The 21,358-nt window shown below is 36.4% G+C and overlaps 1 protein-coding gene and 1 long non-coding RNA gene across 7 annotated transcripts in view; one reads left to right on the top strand and one right to left on the bottom strand.

Moving 5' to 3' along the window:
- The window catches only part of LOC129145589 (uncharacterized), a 203,073-nt gene that overhangs the window by 151,505 nt on the left and 30,210 nt on the right, over nucleotides 1–21,358 (top strand). The window lies entirely within an intron of this gene.
- Nucleotides 18,629–21,358, bottom strand: part of RIT2 (Ras like without CAAX 2) — a 460,431-nt gene continuing 457,701 nt past the window's right edge. For all 6 annotated transcript variants that reach the window (XM_054694077.1, XM_054694078.1, XM_054694079.1 and 3 more), the window contains one exon: nucleotides 18,629–19,109. In XM_054694077.1, the coding sequence (XP_054550052.1) occupies nucleotides 18,882–19,109 (228 nt within the window). In that variant the 3' untranslated portion in view covers nucleotides 18,629–18,881. The remainder of the gene's footprint in view (nucleotides 19,110–21,358) is intronic.

Raw genomic sequence — 21,358 nt, 5'->3', positions numbered from 1 at the left:
CTAAAGAGATATTTTCAAATATATTCATAACCTTATATAAATTATACACTGATATATGGTATAAATATACAAAAACTGTTTTTGCAGAAAATTCAGAGAACAAAAGTTGGAATAATAACAGAGGATGTTTGGGCTGGTATTATTCTGTCCTGTCCTTTTATAGAAAAGGAAAGTTAACCAAATTTTAAATTATTTTCTCAAGGTAAATCAGGATGCTGGTGTCAAGACTTAAAAGCCACTTGCTGACTCTTATTTAGAAGTCTTTCCATCTTGCTTTCTGAGTAAAAACCATCCTGAATCTGAATTCATTTATTGTAGTCACACTAGTCAGAGTCTTATGCCCCCATCTGTGGACCAGAGGATGCCCAGGCGAAACCTTCAGAGAAGAGGGCTCTTGTTTTAGCCGATGACCTCCTATTACCCTGTTTATAATTCTCAGAGAGTCATTGCCTTCTCTGTTTGCTTTATTTCTAATGTTATTAGGTCCCTGTGTTATTCTTTGCTTTTTGTGCAGAAACCTATCCAGCCTCTGTTCCACATATTCAATGCCATTATTTTAGTGTTGTAATGGTAACATACTTCCTGAACACCTATTATACAATAGCCATTTTGTAAAATATTTTGGACACATACTTGATTCAAAGTAAGTAAAATCCCATGAGATTTCAGAAAGAGAGCCTCATCTAATTTAAATAGCTTGAGTGAGATCATTTAATTCTCAGTTTCTGCTCCATGGATATTACCATGGAGTGGTAATGTATTCAGTGGCTACGGGTAACTTCATAGGTTGCATCTTAACCCCTTGCACCACTAGGGAGGCCCCATGAAGATTTTTTTTTTTAATAGCCTACTTTAACATTTTCACTTACCACTATTACCTGGGATGAGATGTGCTCTATCTATTACAACACAATAGAATTGTTAGAAATATGTTCATTCTCTTATAAATAGCTTAAAAAATTATGATTAAGCTATTGTTTTAACATGTTGATTCTATCTGAAAATTTTCTTTCTCTGTTATTTAGATGAATTACCATCAAATCATAAAAATAAAAATTCTGGCTAATTTCTAGAGCTGAATGAATGATTTCTTCCCTAGCAATCTGTAGACCACTGTTGGGATGTCTATGTATTCCATGAATTTGTAGGTGTAGGCATGTGTGTCTGTGTTTCTGTAGATTTAGTTGTGTAGGTATGTGTAGGTGTAGGTTATGTACAGGGATATCTACTTGTAGGTAAATATTTTGTGCAATTTTCTTGAAATTCTATGGCTTCCTCAAAAATAATCTAGAATATTTTATTAAAAAACATGCTAAATATGTACATAATAAGAAAATTTAGTTACTGATATTCCTAAGAAGTTATCCCATGTCTGTTTTCTATTCATCTAGACCTAAATGCAGGCCTCTGGTTAGCTTAGTTACTGGTTAAAACCAAGGAATTCTGAAACAATGGAAAAGAAAATATTTGTCCTAAGAGAACATACATAGATTCAACATAGATTCATAGCATTGCTGCTTATTAGATTGGTGACTTTATTCAAATAGTCAAATAACTCATCTTCTCTGGATGTCACTTTCTTCCTTTGTTTAAAAAAAAGGGGGGGGGATTATGCTCAGTTTTCTCTCTGCTCTAATTCTGTTAATAGTCTGCTGTTCACTTACTTGATGCTCCTGCTGGATGGGGAGATGGTAAATATGGGCAAGAAGTGTGAGAAACTCCAGCATTCTCTTAGGTCTTGAGGGTAAGAATACTTGTATTTACTTGAAAGGAAGGAGGAAATTTTCCTATAGAATGTTTCCAGGCCTCATTCCAGTTCTAGAATTATGTGGCCCTAAATATAATATCATTTAGCTTCATAAGTGGCAAACAGAACCAAATGACTTGGAGTAGGATTTTGACACACCTGTCTTCACCAATTCCTGCTAAACTGCTGATGCTGTTTCTCTTTGTGAATCGCTCCACACTCACTCAATTGTGCCATCACCAACTGCTCTTGTTGGCAGGACCTGATGAGGGCTTCACAGGCCACTGATTTTGGCATGATGCCAAATGGATGGTCGGATGGATGATTGACGATCAAATAAGCATCCTGCCTTGTGGCGGCACAAAACAGAACTATTATTATTAGGTATGGAGCTTTTCAAAACTCCACGTTAAATGGCCAATGTGAAAGGAAATTAACATGAAATGACTGTTAGGAGCTTCATTTGGGGGGAAGGGGAGGCACCCCACAGGAAGTGGAGGGATCTACTTTTAAATCAGATTAATTGAAAGGCCAAGGATACTCATTATAATCAATCACCAAGATTTTTCTCATTTCTACTACTTCTTTCCTATCAGGCCTGATTCAGTTATCCATCATTTATCCATTAACTCACTGCAAGCATCTATTAACTGACTTTTCTCTTGATCTTTTCCATTTCAGTCTATTTTCCATATTACTATATCTTTCTGGAAGTCATTTCTATATTTTTCCCCAACTTTGAAAATAAAATCAAAGCTACATGGCTTTCCATAGAATGCCTTTCCTGAGTTAGGTCTTCCAAAGTCTGCTACTTTATACTTTACCCCATCCTACTGCTTACCTTACATAATAAATCTGTTAGCTGTAGGTTGTTTTTCAACATATGGAAGTCCTCATAAGATGAATACTTAAATGCAAAAGTTTTAATGAAATAAATCATTTACCTTTCAGAGTTCCAAGTTAGATATTCCTGGAAGAGTGAATGCCTTGAGCATGGATCATAATTCAGAGAAATCATATATATTGAGTACTTTACGGGGGCAAGTAGTTATCTCCCAAAAGTTGGATTCATGCACTTATCCCCAGAGCATGCGAACCTTACATGGCCACGGTGAATATTTGTATATGTGCTAGTCAGTTTGCATTGGTATAATTGAATACCAACAGGAAATTATTTCTCTGAGCTCTGGCGGTTGGGAAATCTGTGAATAAGGTGCAACAGACGTGGTGTATGTGATTAAGGCATTCTTCTTCCTGTCTTGTAGATGACCATCTTCATGTGTCTTCACAGAAAAAGCAAGCTCTCATTTCTTCATAAGAACACTAATCTCTTTCATGAGTTCTCTACCCCAAAGACCCAGTTACCTTCCAAAGGTCTTACCTCCTAATACCATCACACTGGTTAGGATTTCAGGATATAAATTTCGATGGAGAAGCAAACATTTAGTACATAACACTACATAGGACAAACGATGGAATTAATTTAGGAGGTGCATATCCTGGGTGACATGGGTAGTTCCTAACTACAATTAGGTTGTCCCTTCTCCTATATGTCCTTAGAGGGGAAGGGCTCAGGGAGGTTGGAGACAGAAGGTGAGAAAGCAGATTGATCAGGGAGGCAGGACTGGAATGAGGTGACAAGCCAAAGAATTCTTGGAGTCACCAGAAACTGGAAGAGACAATAAGGAATACTTCCCTTGATACTTTGGAGGTAGCATGGCTCTATTAACACATTGACTTTGAATGTAAATCTCCAGACGTGTTAGGGAGTAATTTTTAATTGTTCTAGGGAAAAAAGTTAGTTGTGATTTGTTACAGCAGTCTTGGAAACTAATATAAGGATTTTAGTATAAGAATTTTAATATGAAATATAGGTAAATGAGTAGGCAAAGATGAAATAGTGAGGTCAACTGAAGATTTATAAAGCATGTAAATAGTTTTCCCAATGGCAGATTATCATGTTCACATTAAAGGTACCTTAGAAATCATTTAATCACACATTTCTGATGACAGAGAGAAAAATTGAAGATGCCTGTGGTTCACTGAGTAACCAAAGCTTTGTGTAGTGAGTCATGGAGTCACAGCAAGTGTTCAGGTCTTCTGAGGCCCCAAATATCCCTTCACTTGTCTTCAGTGCCAATCATTTAAAAATTACACCTCTGTTTGTTGCTGTTGGAATATAAATAGATCTTTGACAATAGAAACTTGGTTTAGATAAATTATGTTGCAGTTAAATGATGGGATACTGGGAAGACATAGAAAAGCATTGTATGCATTCAATTGAATATTATTAAAATTTGGTAACACATGAAAATGAATTCACAATATATTACTAGGGAAAGTAAGCTATTCACAATAAAGAATTCTGAGATAATAAAAAACACTCTATCTGAAACTAGAATGATAAAAAAAGTAAATCTTTTAAGAAATTACTGGTGTTTTATATCTTGCCTATGTAGCAAGTTCTAACTATACTTATAGCTGAAATAAATCATATTCATAACACTTTTTAGGGAGTGTAAATTGATATAGTTTTACTGGGAAACAATATGACACATTTAGCAATTTGTCCAAAAATCCTGAGGAAAAAATTTGAAAGGCAGACAAAAATCATGTATAAATATGCCATCACTGTGATATTCATATTATTGGAAATGCAGGGAAAAAATTAAATATCCAAACTTAGGTGAGTGATTAAGTAATGTATGGTACATAAATATCATAGACTATTCTGTAGTCTTTAACAGTCATGTTTATAAAGTATTTATTTAAAAATATAAGGTGTTAAATTATACATAAATTATGGTAATGATATATAATTTATATAATTGCATGCATATATATGCATGAAATACTTTCAAATGCTTTCATTTTCTAAGTTTATAAAAATGAAGGTATACATACCACTTTGCAAAACCACAGTGTACATAGGTAAGTCAGTCATACCATAGTGAGCATTCTTCCTGCAAAATAATGAATATCTTTTTTATATCAAAATTCCAAAAAGTTGAAGATAAAGATACAGAGTATTAGAAAATTAAGAGGAGAGAATACATGAAAATATCAAAATTCCTTTTTTAAAATTATAAAATAATGGCATACACAGTTAGACCTTGCTTGTTTCCTCTGTGTTTTAATAACACACTATATCTTTAGTGTATCACTTATAGGTAAGTTCTTGAATGCTAGGATATTTCTTTGAAGTTCCAGATCCAAGAGAGACAAAATAGGATATATAAAACACCCCAGCTGACTTTCCTTAGAGGCATTCCTTAACACCCACACATAAAGTAAAATAGGAAAGGCTTAAAACAAGAAGTACAACATTACAGTTCCCTGCATTTCAAATAATGATTTACATATTTACCTTCTCATGGGAACTACCAGCCTAACAGTCCTGGACATACTAAGGGTACTACAGACACAGTTTGCAGCCTACTTTAAACACTCTCTACTCTCCTTCCCCATAGCAGTCCTTCTGTGCTAAGGGAGCTCTGATTTTGTCATCTAACAAAGGGATATGCACATCAAAAATGGTTGGACCAGAAGGCGAATCTTGCTTTGTTTAAATCAATCATGGTAATAACATTCCCCTTACAATGATATGTGACACTATTCTGATCAATAAAATGTGACCATCAATCTGCAGTGTTGCTTCTGGGAAGATTTCTTAACTCTTAAAGTGGAGGACAAGGAATAGTGCCTTTTCTTTCTAATGGATGTAGATATGGGGAAATGTGATGTCACCCCCAACCATGACAAAGGTCAAAGAATGTGAAACCTTCAAGACACGTTTAAGATACTTGATTACATTAACCAACTAGGAGCTGCCTTAGTGCAATCCTATCTTATACAGAAGTCCTCACTTAGCCTTTTCTATAGGTTCTCAGAAACTATAACTTCCTGTATTTTATTTTTTTATTGATGTAACATTATTTATTGCTCTGTATGTGATGGAGGGGAATATGCTTATACCTCCTCAGATGTACATCACCATGACCCACCCACCACCAGATAACCTCTATCCTGTTATCATACATCATAGTGTATACCATTATGCCCCACTTTGTTTCCACCTTCATTTCCCCCTTTAGTAGCTGCAATCATATAGTTGTATTTATAGGTTTTGTTTTGGTTTAATTTTTCATTTTCTTTGTTTTGTTTCTCTATATTCCACAATGAATGAAATCATCCATTATTTACCTTCCTCTTCCTGGCTTACTTCACTTGTCACAAACGGTAAGAGTTCGTCCTTTTTACAACTGAATAGTATTCAAAGGTATGTATACACATTTATGTTCATTGCAGTCCTATTTACAACAGTCAAGTTGTCTAGGGCTACAATGAACATAAATGTGTATATATACCTTTGAATTATTGTTGTTGCATTCACCAGACAAATCTCTGGGAGTGCAATTGCTAGATCATATGGTAGATGTATTCCCAATATTTTGAGAAACCTCTATACTGTTTTCCATAGGGATCTGTTTACATTCGTACCAACACTGTAAGAGGGCTCCTTTGTCAACATATCTGTGACATTTGTTGTTTCTGTTGGTTTGGTTTCTTTGCTTTATTTGTTATGGGCTAATCTCATTAGAGTGAGGTGGTATTTCATTGTGGTTTTTATTTGCATTTCCTTGATGATAAGTGATGTTGAACATCTTTTATGTGCCTGTAGGCCATTTGCATATCTTTGTTTAAAAAGATTTATTTTGTTTATTTATACAAGCAAATAAATACAAATTATTTATTTATTTAAATATATATTTATACAATTATTATTATTTATTTATATATAAGTAATATTTATTTATTTATTTATTTATACCTGACTTCTGGGTACAGTCAGAAGCAGGAGGGTGAGAGAATTCACCAGAGCCAGAGGGGAGAGCAGAACAGGCAGACTGAACAAATAAACTGCTGAGGGGAGCAGTGGGCAGCAGGAGAGGTCTGCGCACCATGTGGGACCCTCACCCGGTGGCCGGGGATAGAATCAGCATGCAGAGGCTGTGGGCAGCTTCGCAACCCAGCGCTCAACTGCTGTGCCACCGGGGAGGCCCCATTTGGAGAAGTGTCTATTAAGCTCTTTCGCCCATACTATTATGAAAGCAGGCACACAGATCGATGGAATAGAATTGAGAACCCAGAAACAAATCCACATTTTTATAGACAATTAATCTACAAGAGAACCAAGAGTATACAATAGAGAAAGTCTCTTCAACAAATAATGCTGGAAAAATTGGTCAGCCACAGGTAGAAAAATGAGACTAGACCACTCTCTCACACCATACACAAAAATTGACTCAACATGGATGAAATACTTGGATGTAAGACCAGAAACAATGTAAGACAGTGAAGAAAACATGGGCAAAAAAACCCACAACATTGGCTTCAGTGATATCTTTGGAGATTCTAATCCAACGGCAAAGAAAATAAAAGCAAATATAAACAAATGTGACTATATTACAAAAAAGTTTCTGCACAGTAAAAGAAACTATGGTTAAAGTGAAAAGACATCCCACCAAACTGGAGAAAATATCTGCACATCATACATTAGGGTGCTACTATCCAAGATCTACCAAGTAAAGATACAAGCCAATACATAGAAAACAAAGAACCCAATCACAAAATGGGAAAACTACAACTTAAAGCAAAACAATATGTAATGAAGTCAGTTTTGCCATATATAAACAAGAGTCCAGTTATATTGCATTTTTCAGGTTACTAAACATCACCAAACATACCTTTTTGATAATGATCCCAAATATTTCTAATAGGAACAATAATTTGAATTCATTCATTTGAACATTTATTCATTTTCCAACCTAATAATTTCAGTCGAGGTCATGAGTGGTCAGATCAGGGCTCAAAGTGGAAGAGAATAGAAGTATCAGGGAACACACTCACACTCACCCCCACACTCACTCTAATGGGACAGTTGAGACACAGCAATGATCCTCATGTGCACATCTTCGAGATATGAAGGACACCAGAGTCCCCAGAGGAAACCCACGCAAATATGAACAAACACGCAAGCCCCAGACAGACAGTGGCCCTGGCCTGGATCAGGTATTTTGTTTTGTTTTGTTTTTTTAATCTCATGAGGCCTGTGTTCAGTACATAGACTCAAGTGCTGGGAGACAAGTTGGAGGGAGATGGGCTTGCATGCAGGAATATGTATTCAAATTTTGCAGTAATTAGAAGCCTTTCATGGTTTTGAACACGGAAATGATAAGATTTGAATTTGCCATTTTGAGTTCATTTTTGTGTGCCTCCAATTATCTTCCCTGCCCTCTTTAGAGTTAAATCTTCATATATAATAAAGCTTTTTGCTTTCATTTTTCCCATCTTTTCCCCTAGTCATTTGCCTTTTCATTGATCTTTTATAAGTCTTATGATCTTAACAATAATGCTATTAATCCAGCTCCAACCTTTTGACCTTACTTCTTTTCTGTTCTCTCTTCTATTTGCCCCTTGGCTCTGGGTTTGCTTTTCAGGGCTTTTAGTCTCTCCAAATATAAAACTCTTGTATGCACAGGGTCAGGGTAAGGGCTGCATTTACCAAAGTGAATACCAATGTGATTGAAGGACCCTTTTGCAAAGTAAATAATTAGTTTTTAATGAATTTTTCCTTTAAATTGAATTTCCATACATAGGATTGACTTTTAGAAAGGTCAACCTATTAATGAATATATTGTTTCCCATTCCTGATTTGTCTTATCTCTTTTTAATAATGTGAGGACTTTGATTCTTCTCTAAAGCCTTAAATTCGCTACTCTTATAGCTGAGTGGAACTGGAAGCTTGAGTGAAATGCAATGTATTTATTAATAAAACTGAGATGTTTTTTTCCTTTCCCTCTTCCTTTCAATTTTATTGTGTTCTGTTACAAGTCCTGGAATATGCCTGCTAAACATTTCAGCAATGCTCATCACAGATCTTTTAGTTTCAATTTCCTCGAATATTTCAAATAGAACTAAGCAGATCTCTGTATCACAAGAACATTGCTTTCAAGCTTGTTGGTTGTTCTTACTATATTGGGGAGATTACATTGTCAAAAATCAGCTTATAGAATATTTAATAAGTTTACTGATCTTATAATCTCAGTGGAAAAATTTCCTTTTTTAATGACTGATTTGTTTAGAGATCAATGACAGCTGTGATTTAAATGAGACACAGAAAGTATGATTTACCTTTCAAGGGATTTAGTGTAACTTCTATCCTCCTATACATTGTGAACATGAGTTTCAGCACTGTACCTACTTGGCTGAAGTTAGAATGTGACAATCCTTCTTTTGAACTTCCTACCATCTTTTAAGGATCATAGATTATTTTGTTTTGTGCAGGCACTTGATTAGCTTCAAGAACTTTGAAGGCTAACATTTATTGTCCAAATGGACTTCTGTATTCTTTGTCAGAGCATGTATTTGTACCATTATGGTAATTTCCACTTTTTCTATGGAAAACTCAGAGCACAATTATGTTACTTCAACCACATTAACTCTATTAATTTATGTTAAATTAGCATGTTCTATGTAAAAAAAAAAACTGCAATATATTTTGGCATACATAATTTCATTTATTATCCATACCAACTTGTAAAATAGTCTTTCTATAATATTATTCCCACTTTGTGGCTCAGAGTTCAGAGATTGTAACTTGACTAGTATTATAGCAATCATGTGACTGTTTAAGACCATTCATCTGAAACTAGGCAATTTTAACAAATGTAGAATGGGATTAAAAGTGTAGCTTAAAATATACAAAATGGAAGAGGGAGAGAAATTCCTGGAAACATTGATTTTATTATCTCCCCTCGTCTGTAAAGCAGTCCCTCCCAAGAGGTATCCCCTGTGTAGTCTTGTGCTAAGAGAAACAGGTTCCATCTGGGTGACACATACATACTTTGTCTGCACTTCTGGGCTACCAGCTTACACCACAGTTTCCGGGATGTACTAGATTCCTTAGATTGACCTTGATTATTATGGATAACTGTTAAATTGTTTCCTAGCTTTCATTATTTTCTCATCCTAATCTATCTTGCACTTAGTCACCAAATAAGTGTGTTCCAGATAAATATCTGGGAGGCTTAATCCTTTGTCTTAATCCTTTGTCTTCCAAATATTACCTGTTCTAGATTCTTTCCCTTTGTCTCTCGTTCTTTCCCTCCTTCCTTATATCCTTCCTTCTTCCCTTCTCTTTTATTCTTTTTGTTACTGGTCTCTCTAGTTCCTACTCTGGGGAGTATAGAAGAGATAATAAAGAAATTCAAGAGACATAAAAGAGTATCATCCTTCAGTTCCTGAAGTTTTGAGCCTGTCTTCTCCTTCCAGATTTCACAGTCTTTTTAGCATTGTAGAACTGAGAAATGTTCAGATTATTTTTCTGTATTTAATGAGGAGACTCAGAGATAAGTAAATCTATACCATCCTGTACTAGTACCAAAATCTTCCTAAATCTTTTTTTTTTTTTTGTGTTATATATATATATATATATATATATATATATATACACATATATATATATATATATATATATATCTGCTGGGAATTTTAGGATTCTTTTTAGGACTCTTACTTGAAAATTTTCCATTCCTCGTATATTGATTTTTCTAGAATAGCTGATAAGTTATCACAAATCCTCTACGTGCCTCAACTATAGTTAAAAAAAAAAGTTCAATAAAATCTGTAAGTTAGTGTCTTTTATCTGAATGAAACAGAAATTACAAAATAATGGTACTAGGGAATAGGAGCCACCCAAGTCTCTAAACTAGGAAGCTCAAAACTGTCGTGTAAGTGTGCACTCACTGTACGCCAAGTAAGGGCTTAGTTTGATTGGCTGAGCATCCTGTCCTTTGTGGGTCCCACCATGTGCTTTGTCATATGCTTCACTCATTTTTGTTTTCTGCTCCCCCTCAGAATTCTAAATTCTCTTAGAAAATAAGAGCCCACTTAGGTTATGCTACATTAGAGATCAACAAGAAGAAACATAATGACAGAAAATATAATGAAAGGTAAAAATTTTATTCACTATCCCTCCTCCTGCTGAGACAGACATCAGGATCAAGGGAGAAGCTGACAAAAAGCTCCCTGTGCTACACATCCGTGTCTCTTAGAGAAGTGACGTGTCCTCAGCTCGTCCCTTACATTTAGGACCACTCTTCTGGGTCACTGACCTTCTTTCTTTAGAAACACAGTCTTCAGTTATTGAGCAAACACATCCTATTTCAATAATGGGATTTGATAACTTCATCTTCCCTTCTCCTACCCTCATCTTACAAGCTTGATTGACTTTTCAGTTACAATAAAAACACAACACAATAATCTCTCCTCAATTTTCACAATTGTGTTCTGACTTTCCAAGACTGCAAACTTAATGAATTAGAGAAATAAAGATGTGATCACAGGCGAAAGGTTGATCAGTGGCTGGTATTTTAGGTGACATGGTACGGCTGCTAGGAATCATCTTTCCTTGGCAAAGTTTGAAGAATTCTGCAGTAACTGAATAAACTTTTTGGTCTATTTAGAGAAGGGCTTTGGAAAAATTTAGGAGGAAGAAATGTATGGCGATGGCTCTGAAAATGACTGCATCACATTTTTCCAGAGACTGACCCAGTCTTTAAAATTTTTATTCATCTTTGAGTAAATTAAATTATATAATTTAATTTGAGTTATTAAATTATATAATTAAATATAATTATATATTTATATAATTAAATATAATTAAATATAATTATATATAATATAATATTAAATTATATAATTCCTGATAAAATAAATGTAGTATTTTACTATGTTCCCCTTCTAATCTTTTCTTTAGAGTCAGAATTACCTTTTTTTGGAAGTCATTGTATTTTAGTACTTTTCTTAAAAGATTTATTTATTTTTATACAAGAGCTGGGGTACAGGCCAGAGGCACCGGAGGGTGAGAGGATTCACCAGAGACAGATCAGGGAACAGAACAAGCAGACTGACTGAAATACACTGCTGAGGGGAGCAGTGGGCGTGACAGGAGAAGTCTGCTGTGCCATGGGGGAATGTCCCTGGTTGGCCAGGAATCGAACCTGTGCTGCAGAGGCTGTGGACAGCTTCACAGAGCTATGCTCAACCCGCTGCGCCACCGGGAAGGCCGTTAGTACATTTTAAGATTGTTTTTCAAGCTATGTTTTTCAAGCTATGACTAATGAAGAGGAATAGGTTTACATCTTTGTGTCCTCTCTGGGGGTTCTGCACATGCGTACTCTCACACCCTGCCCTCCACCGGTGCCCCACAGTCAGCCTCATGGAACAGGGTGGGGAATTCCCATTTTAAAAGGCAAATCATTGTTACTTCATCCAACTGTTTAAATCTCTTCAACTGTTTTTCATTTTTCTCAGGATAAAGTCCAAGCAACTGTCACCTAAATAGGCCTGCATGGTCTTGTTCCCAACTTTCCTCCTGTCTCATCACATTATAGACATCTCTTTTCATCCCTGCCATGGTGGCCACCTACTCATCATCTACTGGCCACAGAACTGATGTCTCTGCTGTTCTTACTGTCTAAAACACCTTAACATCAACCTCCCATTTTGGCCTAAATAATTTATTTTTGTCCTTCATATCCCAATGTAAGTTTCATGTATTTAGGGATGCTTGTGAATTCCTCCAGTAGGTTAAATCCTCCTGTAATGAACACTTTATACCCCATAATTCTCTGTTATAGTATTGGTCGTTGTCCTAAATTTTAAAGTATACATCTAAACATTTTATTGCTTTCTTTTTCCTAATTAGACTATGAGCTCCAAGTGACCCCAGGCCCTAGCATTAGCCCTAGCAAATTTTATACAATCATATCTACAGAATTTAGTGCAGTATTTAATTCAGAATAGATGTTCAGAAAATATTTTCTTAATTCTGTATCAATGATTTGATTGTTTAATGATTGTTTATTATGATTAAACAATATATTTATAAAATGCAAAGTGTGTTGTACACAACAGGAGCTCAAAAACATTAAGTGAATGAAATGTGAATAAATTAATGTTGAATTATATGTGAGTAAATCAACCACTTGTGAATTAGTGGACAATCATTTTACTTTAACTTTTGGGGCCTTATGAAGTTAGTACTATGAAGTTCTTCTTTTAGTACTCCGAAGTTCTTCTTTTCCCTAAATGAACAGTTTCAAGGTTATAAATAATATCTATTATTAACCTATGGAAAAAAATTAATAAACCTGGAAGATACCCTGTAAATTGTACAGTGTATATCAAAGGCCAAGATGATCCCTTCCAAGAATATCCATCTCTGTGTGTTCTGGCCCCAGAAGCATTTCATAGACCGATTTTAGATGGAAACTAATTAGTGGTCAGAGAGGTGAAGGAATTAACTGGCCCAAGTCACACTATATTTGTGATTCAGGTACAATGTGTACAGGAAACTTTTGAGTCCATAATGCACAGTTGTTCTGCATTTTTGTGGTATCTCTAGGGTAGTGGCATGCCAGTAGTGATTTTACTTCTCCTTTCACCTTTTCTACAATAAATATACACTCTAACTGCCATGAATCTAGTACTTCTCTCCAATGATAAATTAAAAACCTATGGCTAACTCCTCTTAGTGATGTTCTAACCCCCTTGTTTAATGCACTGCCCTACAGGGAGTGACTTACAATAACACTGTGTTCAGTGTCCTATTTGCTTAACCTGAGCAAACCTCATATTTTTTTATATTTTAAGGAGACACTATGGATCTATTCCAGGAACCATATTTTTCACTTTATTTATTAGCTGGTTTTAATTACACCTCTAGAGAAATTGGAATGATGCCCAAATTGCAACACAGATAGTCGGCAGAATAAATCTTGGTCATGATCATAGTGGCAGGCTGGTAGAACAGAAGAAAAAAAAAACTTGATCTTTATTTGATAATTTTTACTGAAAATGGAAGCTATAATAACCTGATGTTATTCTAATAAAAAATTGCTGTCTGGAATTCTCACAAGCTTGGATTTGGCACAGGTCTTCCTCCTCTTTGCTTCTTCATGAGAGAAGGGAAAAGATTAAATAGACAAGGTCAGTACTGGCATTTTTTTTATTGATTTTTGGCCTATTATGTCCCTAAAAGAGAGTGAGGGGCACTAAAAGAGGACCAGAATGAAGGTGAGGGGCTTGGGTGACCTTGTCTGTCTGCAGGTTCTTCTTTTCTCTGGCCCCAAGCTCTCACTTACATGAGAGAACCAGGGCATCATGAGTTACATGGTTGCTTGAAGTATTGTTATTTTGTTCATTCATTTATTATTTAAAATTTTTTTAATATACAATGTGGTTACTACTGCATTTTTTCAAAGTGAATGGCATGCAAATCAGAGTGACATTGCCATTAAAACTTTGCACCAGATTTTCACAGGACAGAAATATATCAAGGAGCTTTTTTCCCCTTAAAGTCAAAGGATAAAGGAAATAGGATATAGTATATCCATGTGTATTTTGCTTGGTAGTCAGGTAAGAACACTTGTATCTCTTTGTTCCCCTCAGCAATCCTTTTACCCCATGATAACTATATTCTTTGTTCTATACTAAGGTCCAAAATTTTCAGTAGGCTACTGAGACCTGTTTTCCCCCAAAATGATGCTGGTCTGGGTCCTCTTTTTACCCAAAGAATTCACATGACTTTTGGCCTTGTCACCAGAGGCTCTTCTGCTCTGTTTTTAAAGATCATTTGACAACATTGTTAACACTCTTGACATGGCTAAAATTTCTACTTTCTTACATTTACATTTTTAATAGTGGATGAGTGGCCTGAAAAATTAACTGGACTTTTGCCATTTAATCTCCAATATAATCTAATGAGAGACCCTCAGGCCAAAAAGGATTCAAGTACAAATGGATGTAGAGAATTTAGGGCATCCTGTGGTATCATATAAAGACCTAAATCAAAAGAATTGCAACTTCAATTTCTATAAGAATGGTCAGGAGACTTAGCCTTAAATGTTACATGTGTAACAGGGATCATTAATTTTGTTTTGAAATATTTTTGGATATATTCTCCTACAGTGAAAATTTTCTTAACCCAGGGCCACATAGATAGATGCACCATCTCAACAAAGATACTATCTCTCTTGTGAAGCAGTGGTTTGCTGCTTTTTTTTTGGGGGGGGTTGCTTCAACAGAAACCCCTACAACAACAAAGTTATTTCTCATCTTTGACTATCAAATTCTTATTTATTTCAAAGATCAGTATTTTTTTGAAAGATTACTTAGAGAAAGGAAAAGCCTATAGCATACTCCCCTTCCAGCAAATGGCTTAGGGAAGAAAAAGAAACAAAGAAAGTGGGTCATGTATCGGGATACTCTTCCTTTTTTTTTTTTTTTTAATAGAGGCATGTTTTTTATTTATTAATTTGTTTGTTTGTTTCGTTTATACATGCACTGGGTACAGTCAGAAGAGCGGGAGGGTGAGAGAATTCACCAGAGCCAGGGCGGGGAGCAGAGCAGGCAGAAGGACTGAAGTACACTGCTGAGGGGAGCAGCGGGCGGCAGGAGAGGTCTGCGCGCCATGTGGGACCCTCCTCTGGTGGCTGGGGAGCAGCCGGGGATCGAACCAGCGCCGCGGAGGCCGCGGGCAGCTTCGCAACCCAGCGCTCAACCGCTGCGCCACCAGGGAGGCCCGGGATACTCTTCCTAATGCTCTTCATATTGACTAACTGTGGGAGGTGGCTTACAAGCAACAAAAACAAAATCTGAGAACACTGGTATTAGTGACCAAGTTTTTCACATTTAGGGAAATACTTAGTATTTATAGTAAGCCTTCATTCTGATAGCTTTATGCTTGCAAGTTACTGTTTTTGAAGTCACTGACGTTTTTATCCTGTATTATTTTTTATATTAATTGAGGTAACATATTTTTTAGGGGTATTTACACCACTGTATTTTTTTAAAAGATTTATATATATGAGAACTGGGGTACAGGACAGAGGTACAGGAGGGTGAAAGGATTCACCAGAGACAGAGTGGAGAGCAAGACAGGCAGATTGAAAACCCTGCTGAGGGGAGCAGCGGGTGAGAGATACCATCTGCTGCGCCATGTGGTATCTCTCTGGCTGGGGATCAAACTCATGCTGCAGAGGCCACGGATAGCTTTATAGTGCTGTGCTTAATCCCTTGCGCCAACAGGGAGGCCCAACACTGTATTTTTTTAGGGGTGTAGGTTCATACAAATGTATATTTTCACACCATGCCGACAACCAATACATCAATAATCTTCTGCCATAATTCATGAATGTTTAATTTCCTATCTGTCCCTTCTGGTAGTCTCTATTGTTTTTAAGATGTATTTATTTTTGCATATAAAGGCTGGGATGTAGGCCAGGGGTAGGGGGGTGAGAGGATTCACCAGAAATAGTGGGGAGCAGAACAGGCAGACTGACTGAAATATACTACTGAGAGGAGCAGCGGGCAAGACAGGAGACATCTGCTAAGCCATGTTGGTAACCCCCTGGTCAGGGAGTGAACTTGTGTAGCAGTGGCTGGCAATAGCTTGATAGTTTTGAGACTTAACCCCTTGCACCACCAGGGAGGCCCTGGTAGTCTCCCTTCTACTTTAAGATTTCAAGGGTTTCCTTTAGTTTGCTTTTGTATGTTCCTTTGTTGTTGTTTTTTTTTTTTTATTCCAGATGTGTGCAAAATCATGGTATTTATCTTTCTCCTCCTGCCTTATGTTGCTTACCATAATCCCTTCCAGTTGTATCCTTGCTATAGCAAATGGCAAGATTTGATATTTTGTTTTCATAGCTAAGTAGCATTCCTTTGTGTGTATACACCATATTTTCTTTATCCACTCATCTACCATTAAGCAGTTGGTTTGTTTTCACAGCTTGGTTATAGTAAATAGTGCTTTAATGTACACAGGAACACAGATATCCCTTCAAATTAATGTTTTGGCAGATACCTACCTAGAAAGAGGAACTGGTGGACCATATGGTAGATTTATATTTAATGTCTTGAGAACCCTCCATACTGTTTTCCAAAGGAGCAAGACAATCCTATCGTGTGTGAGGGTTCCTTTTTCTCTGTACCCCTGATAATACTTGTTGCTTATGGTCTTTTGATAGGCTCCATTCTCAACAGGTGTGATGTGGTTTTGATTTGCATTTCCCTGATGATGGGATAAGCATGTTCATACTATTGTTGTAGACACTACAGTCATTAGGTTTTCAAAGATGCAGGTTCATCATCTGAAACTAGATGGCTATACTATGTTTCCTAGATTTCATCTTCTAACAAACAAAAATTGGGTGGAATGAGTATTCAGAGTCTTTCTAGACTTGAGAGGGTTTTGGGTATCAGGGATTGCAGGTGGCAAAGAAGGTTCAGATCAAAGAATATGCACTAACCCATTTTTACATGATAAAAGCAGAGCATTAAACATTCATAGCTAAGAGAAAGAAGAAGCAAAGACAAGTTCTAAACTGTTAAGAATCGTTTTTCTGTCTTTATATCAACTTTTTCTTTTTTTGATTTCTGTTCCTAATTCTGAATGTCTTAAAATATAAAGACATAGTATAGATTTTAGAGGCCAAAGAGGATCTGTGTGTGCCCTACTTCATAGAAGATGAAAATTGAAAGGGACAGAGTGACAGCTGTTAATAACAAACAGGAAGTGCACACTGAGTGCCTTGATTCCATGCCTGCAGCAAGGACAGTGAAGTCTGTGGGTTTAAGAAATGCCCTGGCCCCTAGCAGTACTAGAACTCACAAGTACAATATTCTAAAAAGGTTGAAATTTTAGTGTTCAACAGTTGAAAAGTGATAATTTCTAAATTCCATCCAATTGTATGCATGTTACTTTGTAAAAATGTGTCTTCTTATCTGAGAATTTATAATCCCACTGTTATTCACCCAAGTGAGACTTCCAGAGAGATGTTAAACTACCTTGATTCATTTCTGCATTCTCAGAGATTAGTGCGTGCCAGGGGCATTGTGAATAAAATAAGTGCTTGCATGTTGAATGACAACTATGCCCTCATCCTTCCTTTCCTTTAATTTATGATAAATAGTGCCTCCAACCTACAAAGATGGGTTTGATGGATTCCATCTCATGCTTAGCTATCTATGGCTTTCCTTTTAACACTTTGTCTATTGAACATTGAGAACTCTTCTTTCTGGTAGTATGCTTTCTGAGTTTGAATTCCAATGAACCAGTGCACACAATGGAGTAAAAGAATGAATGGATATTTTCATTTTAGCATGTTCCACTGTAAAATAAACAAGAAAAAAATCTCACCCTCTACCTAGTGGTGCTCCATGGTTCTGGTAAGAGAACAAAGGATTTTTGGCGATATATTGGCAGAATAGAGGGTATTTGGAGTAATCAAGTCACTTTCACTGCAGAAGTCCCTAACTCAGGTGAAGCAGTCCTGAGGACTCCTTCCTGAGAGCAGCAGGGTGTCCTTTTATAAGTATGTGAACCAACCCATTCACAGTAGCTGCTCTTCCTGCTACAAACAGCCCTTTGAAGTCACAGCCTATTAACTGTGCTGTGATAATTTTGCCAAAATCTAACTAGGCAGAGCACTGTAAATAAGGGGATATTTCCTTTCAGTTCTTCCAGTGACCCACAACCAGTGCCTATTATTAATGATTCCTTTAAGATTCATCCCTGGATTATTCAAGAAAAGCACCATGTCTTCTACATTTAAGGAAAGACCAGGCTGCAGACTCCTGCTCTGAATTGTTTCCTAGGCTGCTTTATTATTTACTGAGATTCCTGAAATGCAAACAACCCAAGCTTATCAGGCAAAGGCAGATCCCCTGAGCCTTTTATCATTCTGTCTGCAATTTTGAATATTTCCTATATAACCAGACAGCATACCAAATGAAGCTAGACTCTTTAAAGGGAAATGAGGCAATTGGAATGTCAATTTTATTTAGTAATATATTGTAAAAACTAAACAGCATATCCAGCTGATTGACAAAATCCATCCAACTGTTAAGGGCAAAACAAAGCCATCCCAAGAGGTACAGGTACACACATTTTTACCTATAGGCAGGTATTTAAAGAAAGCGAGAGGCAGACTATTGAAACAGAATACAACATCTGGAATTGTCCAACTGATAAACCTCAGAGAGAGGAAGGGATTAAGCAGCAAGGGTATCATGTCATGTTTTCTCTCTTCTTCTTCAATGAGCCTTTTAACTTCTTCCACAGGCTGTCTTTTCTCTTCAGTTTCTTTTCCATCGAAGATAGCATGGACTCTTTCTTGCGGATTTCCCTCACTAAACCGTGAAAGGCATCATCAATGCAGAATCTGAGGGCTGCAGAAGTCTCAAAGAAAGCACAGTTGTATTCTCGGGCCAGGCTCAAGCCTTCTTCTGTAGAGACCTGTGAGAAAATATAGAAAGGGAAAGACTCTTAGATCCAAAAGTATATTTTCTACCAGGGCTGTGGACCTTGGCTCCATGAATAAAAAGTAAGATGTGAGATTTTGTTTTCAGGAGAGACTTTTACAGTTTTGAACTTGAATGACAAATGACAACTCATAATTTGAGATAGAAATTAATGATTAAAAATGGAACTGGAAATCAAATTTCCAGGCCAGAAATTAAGTAAGAAAGCATAGTGGTGAAAAGTCTGGTTTTAAATAAAAAGCTGCTAGATTTCAGTCTCTAAATAGCTTGGCCTTTTGAACCATTACTATTATGAAAGCATAATACCTCCCACCTCCGAGGCTGGTGATATTAGGGTTAAATGTGATCACTGATCAAGTGTACATGGAACATGCTGGGCATGTGTTAAATCCGTGTATATATTTACTAGTTACAGCCTATAGCTTTCACTAAAATCAAGTAGAATTAAGTTGCTGTGAAACTTTTAAAAGCAAACGAAAATCAAAACACCACTATTATGATAAGTAAGATTTCTCTAGCAGAGCACTTGCAAGCATTCTTAAAACCCTAAGTGTTTTGTGCCCTGAACCATGCATAGCTTGTGTTACTGGGGTGGTCCTCTAGGGATTATAGACTCAGGCAGGGCCTGTGCATCCTCTATTATCCCTTTGTTGTCTACCATGTGCCTTGTGCGTAGATCACCATTAGAGGAATTAAACAAAATTATTAATAGAATCACCTGGGTTTTAGTAAGTATTAAGATGTAAGCATAAGTGATACGCAAATATTTAAAGAGTGGATTATATGTCTCTGTAGCTGAGTTCAATAAGTCTGCTCAAAATTTAGCACTCACAGTAAAGGATCAGATTATTCTCACTGGCTCTAAGAAAACAGCAGTAAGGCTGTCGTTACTCTCTAAGTTGTTTGCTCTTTTTGCCTGTATTTATTTTCTGTAAATTACTCATATGTGTGTATGCATACATATATAAAATTTATTTTTTTATATATTCACATTTTTCTGCTAAATGGATGTGTGCAGTGAACTAGAAACTCCACCAGTCTGGAATCTTGAGTGACTAGAACTACAGTGAATAGCGTTCTCAGTTAATCCATGTTGGCTCTAATATAACAAAGAAAGCTAGTTTACTCTTTAAGCTGATATTTAGAGATTTGTAACCAGAGCATAAACTATCTGAACAGATACACTATACCTACTGCTATTAAGTGGTTGAGCTGGGATATAAACAGATCTATCTGATTCCAAAAACAGGTACTTTCTAGTCTCATGTATTAACCCTGTTAATCATAAGGTATCTGAATTCTCTCCTTTTGCTTTTATTCCTACCATCCCACATTTTTCAGGTGCACAGATGACTGGATTTGACTCTGGTGTGCTCCTGCACTGTGCAAAGGTGTATTTGTTCAGTTATGGATATCTGATTAATTGTAAATTCAAGGGATGATTCAAAAGGAATTACCCATGCCATCCTGATACCAACCACAGCAATCCCTTTTTTTGAGTTTACATCCTTAGTATACTAACTCAAGAAATGCAGATAAAAGCAACCAAGTTATTAACATTTTGTCTTACCAGTGTAAGTTTAAGAAGCTGGTCTTATTACCAAGTAGTCACAGGCACAAATCTTACCATACGTTTTGACATTGAATGTGCTGACTCTTATTTTTCAGACAACAATCTTACCTAGCCAGAAACCAATGATACCTAATTTTTTTTATGTAGAAACACCACACTTCTGTACCATTTTCCACATTAATTTACTTTCATTAGGCTACTTGTATATAAAACAGCTTCAAAAATCTTTGGCTTGTACTGCCCATTAGCAGCTGGAGGGTAGATGGTAGTAATTCAGTTCTAGGCCATTGGTTGTGTTTTGGTTTATTCCTGTTGTCTTTTTATTCTGGGATTCAGGCTGAAAGAGCACCTCTTATCTGGGAAATGTTCCCATAACCTAGCAGGTGGGCAGGAGAGAGAGGCAGTTTGGCCCACATCTCATTGGTCAAAAAAGAGAGAAATCTTAAGTCAGTAAAGCAGGATGTATACTCAGTTCACAGAGAAGGATGGCAAAGAGAGGGATTAAAAACAGCATTCTAAAGAAATAATCCAATCTATCAACATCACTGAATGTAAACATAGGACTCTTCCCAATTAAAAATCATAGGTAAAAATGATCAGATCAGAATTTAAAATAATCACTTGTTTTTGAAATAGCTTACATGGAGGAT

This window comes from Talpa occidentalis, unplaced genomic scaffold (assembly GCF_014898055.3).
Source record: "Talpa occidentalis isolate TD23 unplaced genomic scaffold, MPIMG_talOcc4v2.1 talOcc4.13, whole genome shotgun sequence".
Lineage (NCBI taxonomy): Eukaryota > Metazoa > Chordata > Mammalia > Eulipotyphla > Talpidae > Talpa > Talpa occidentalis.
The sequence above is the reverse complement of the archived record's forward strand: the minus strand, read 5'-3'. Positions and strand labels throughout refer to the sequence as shown.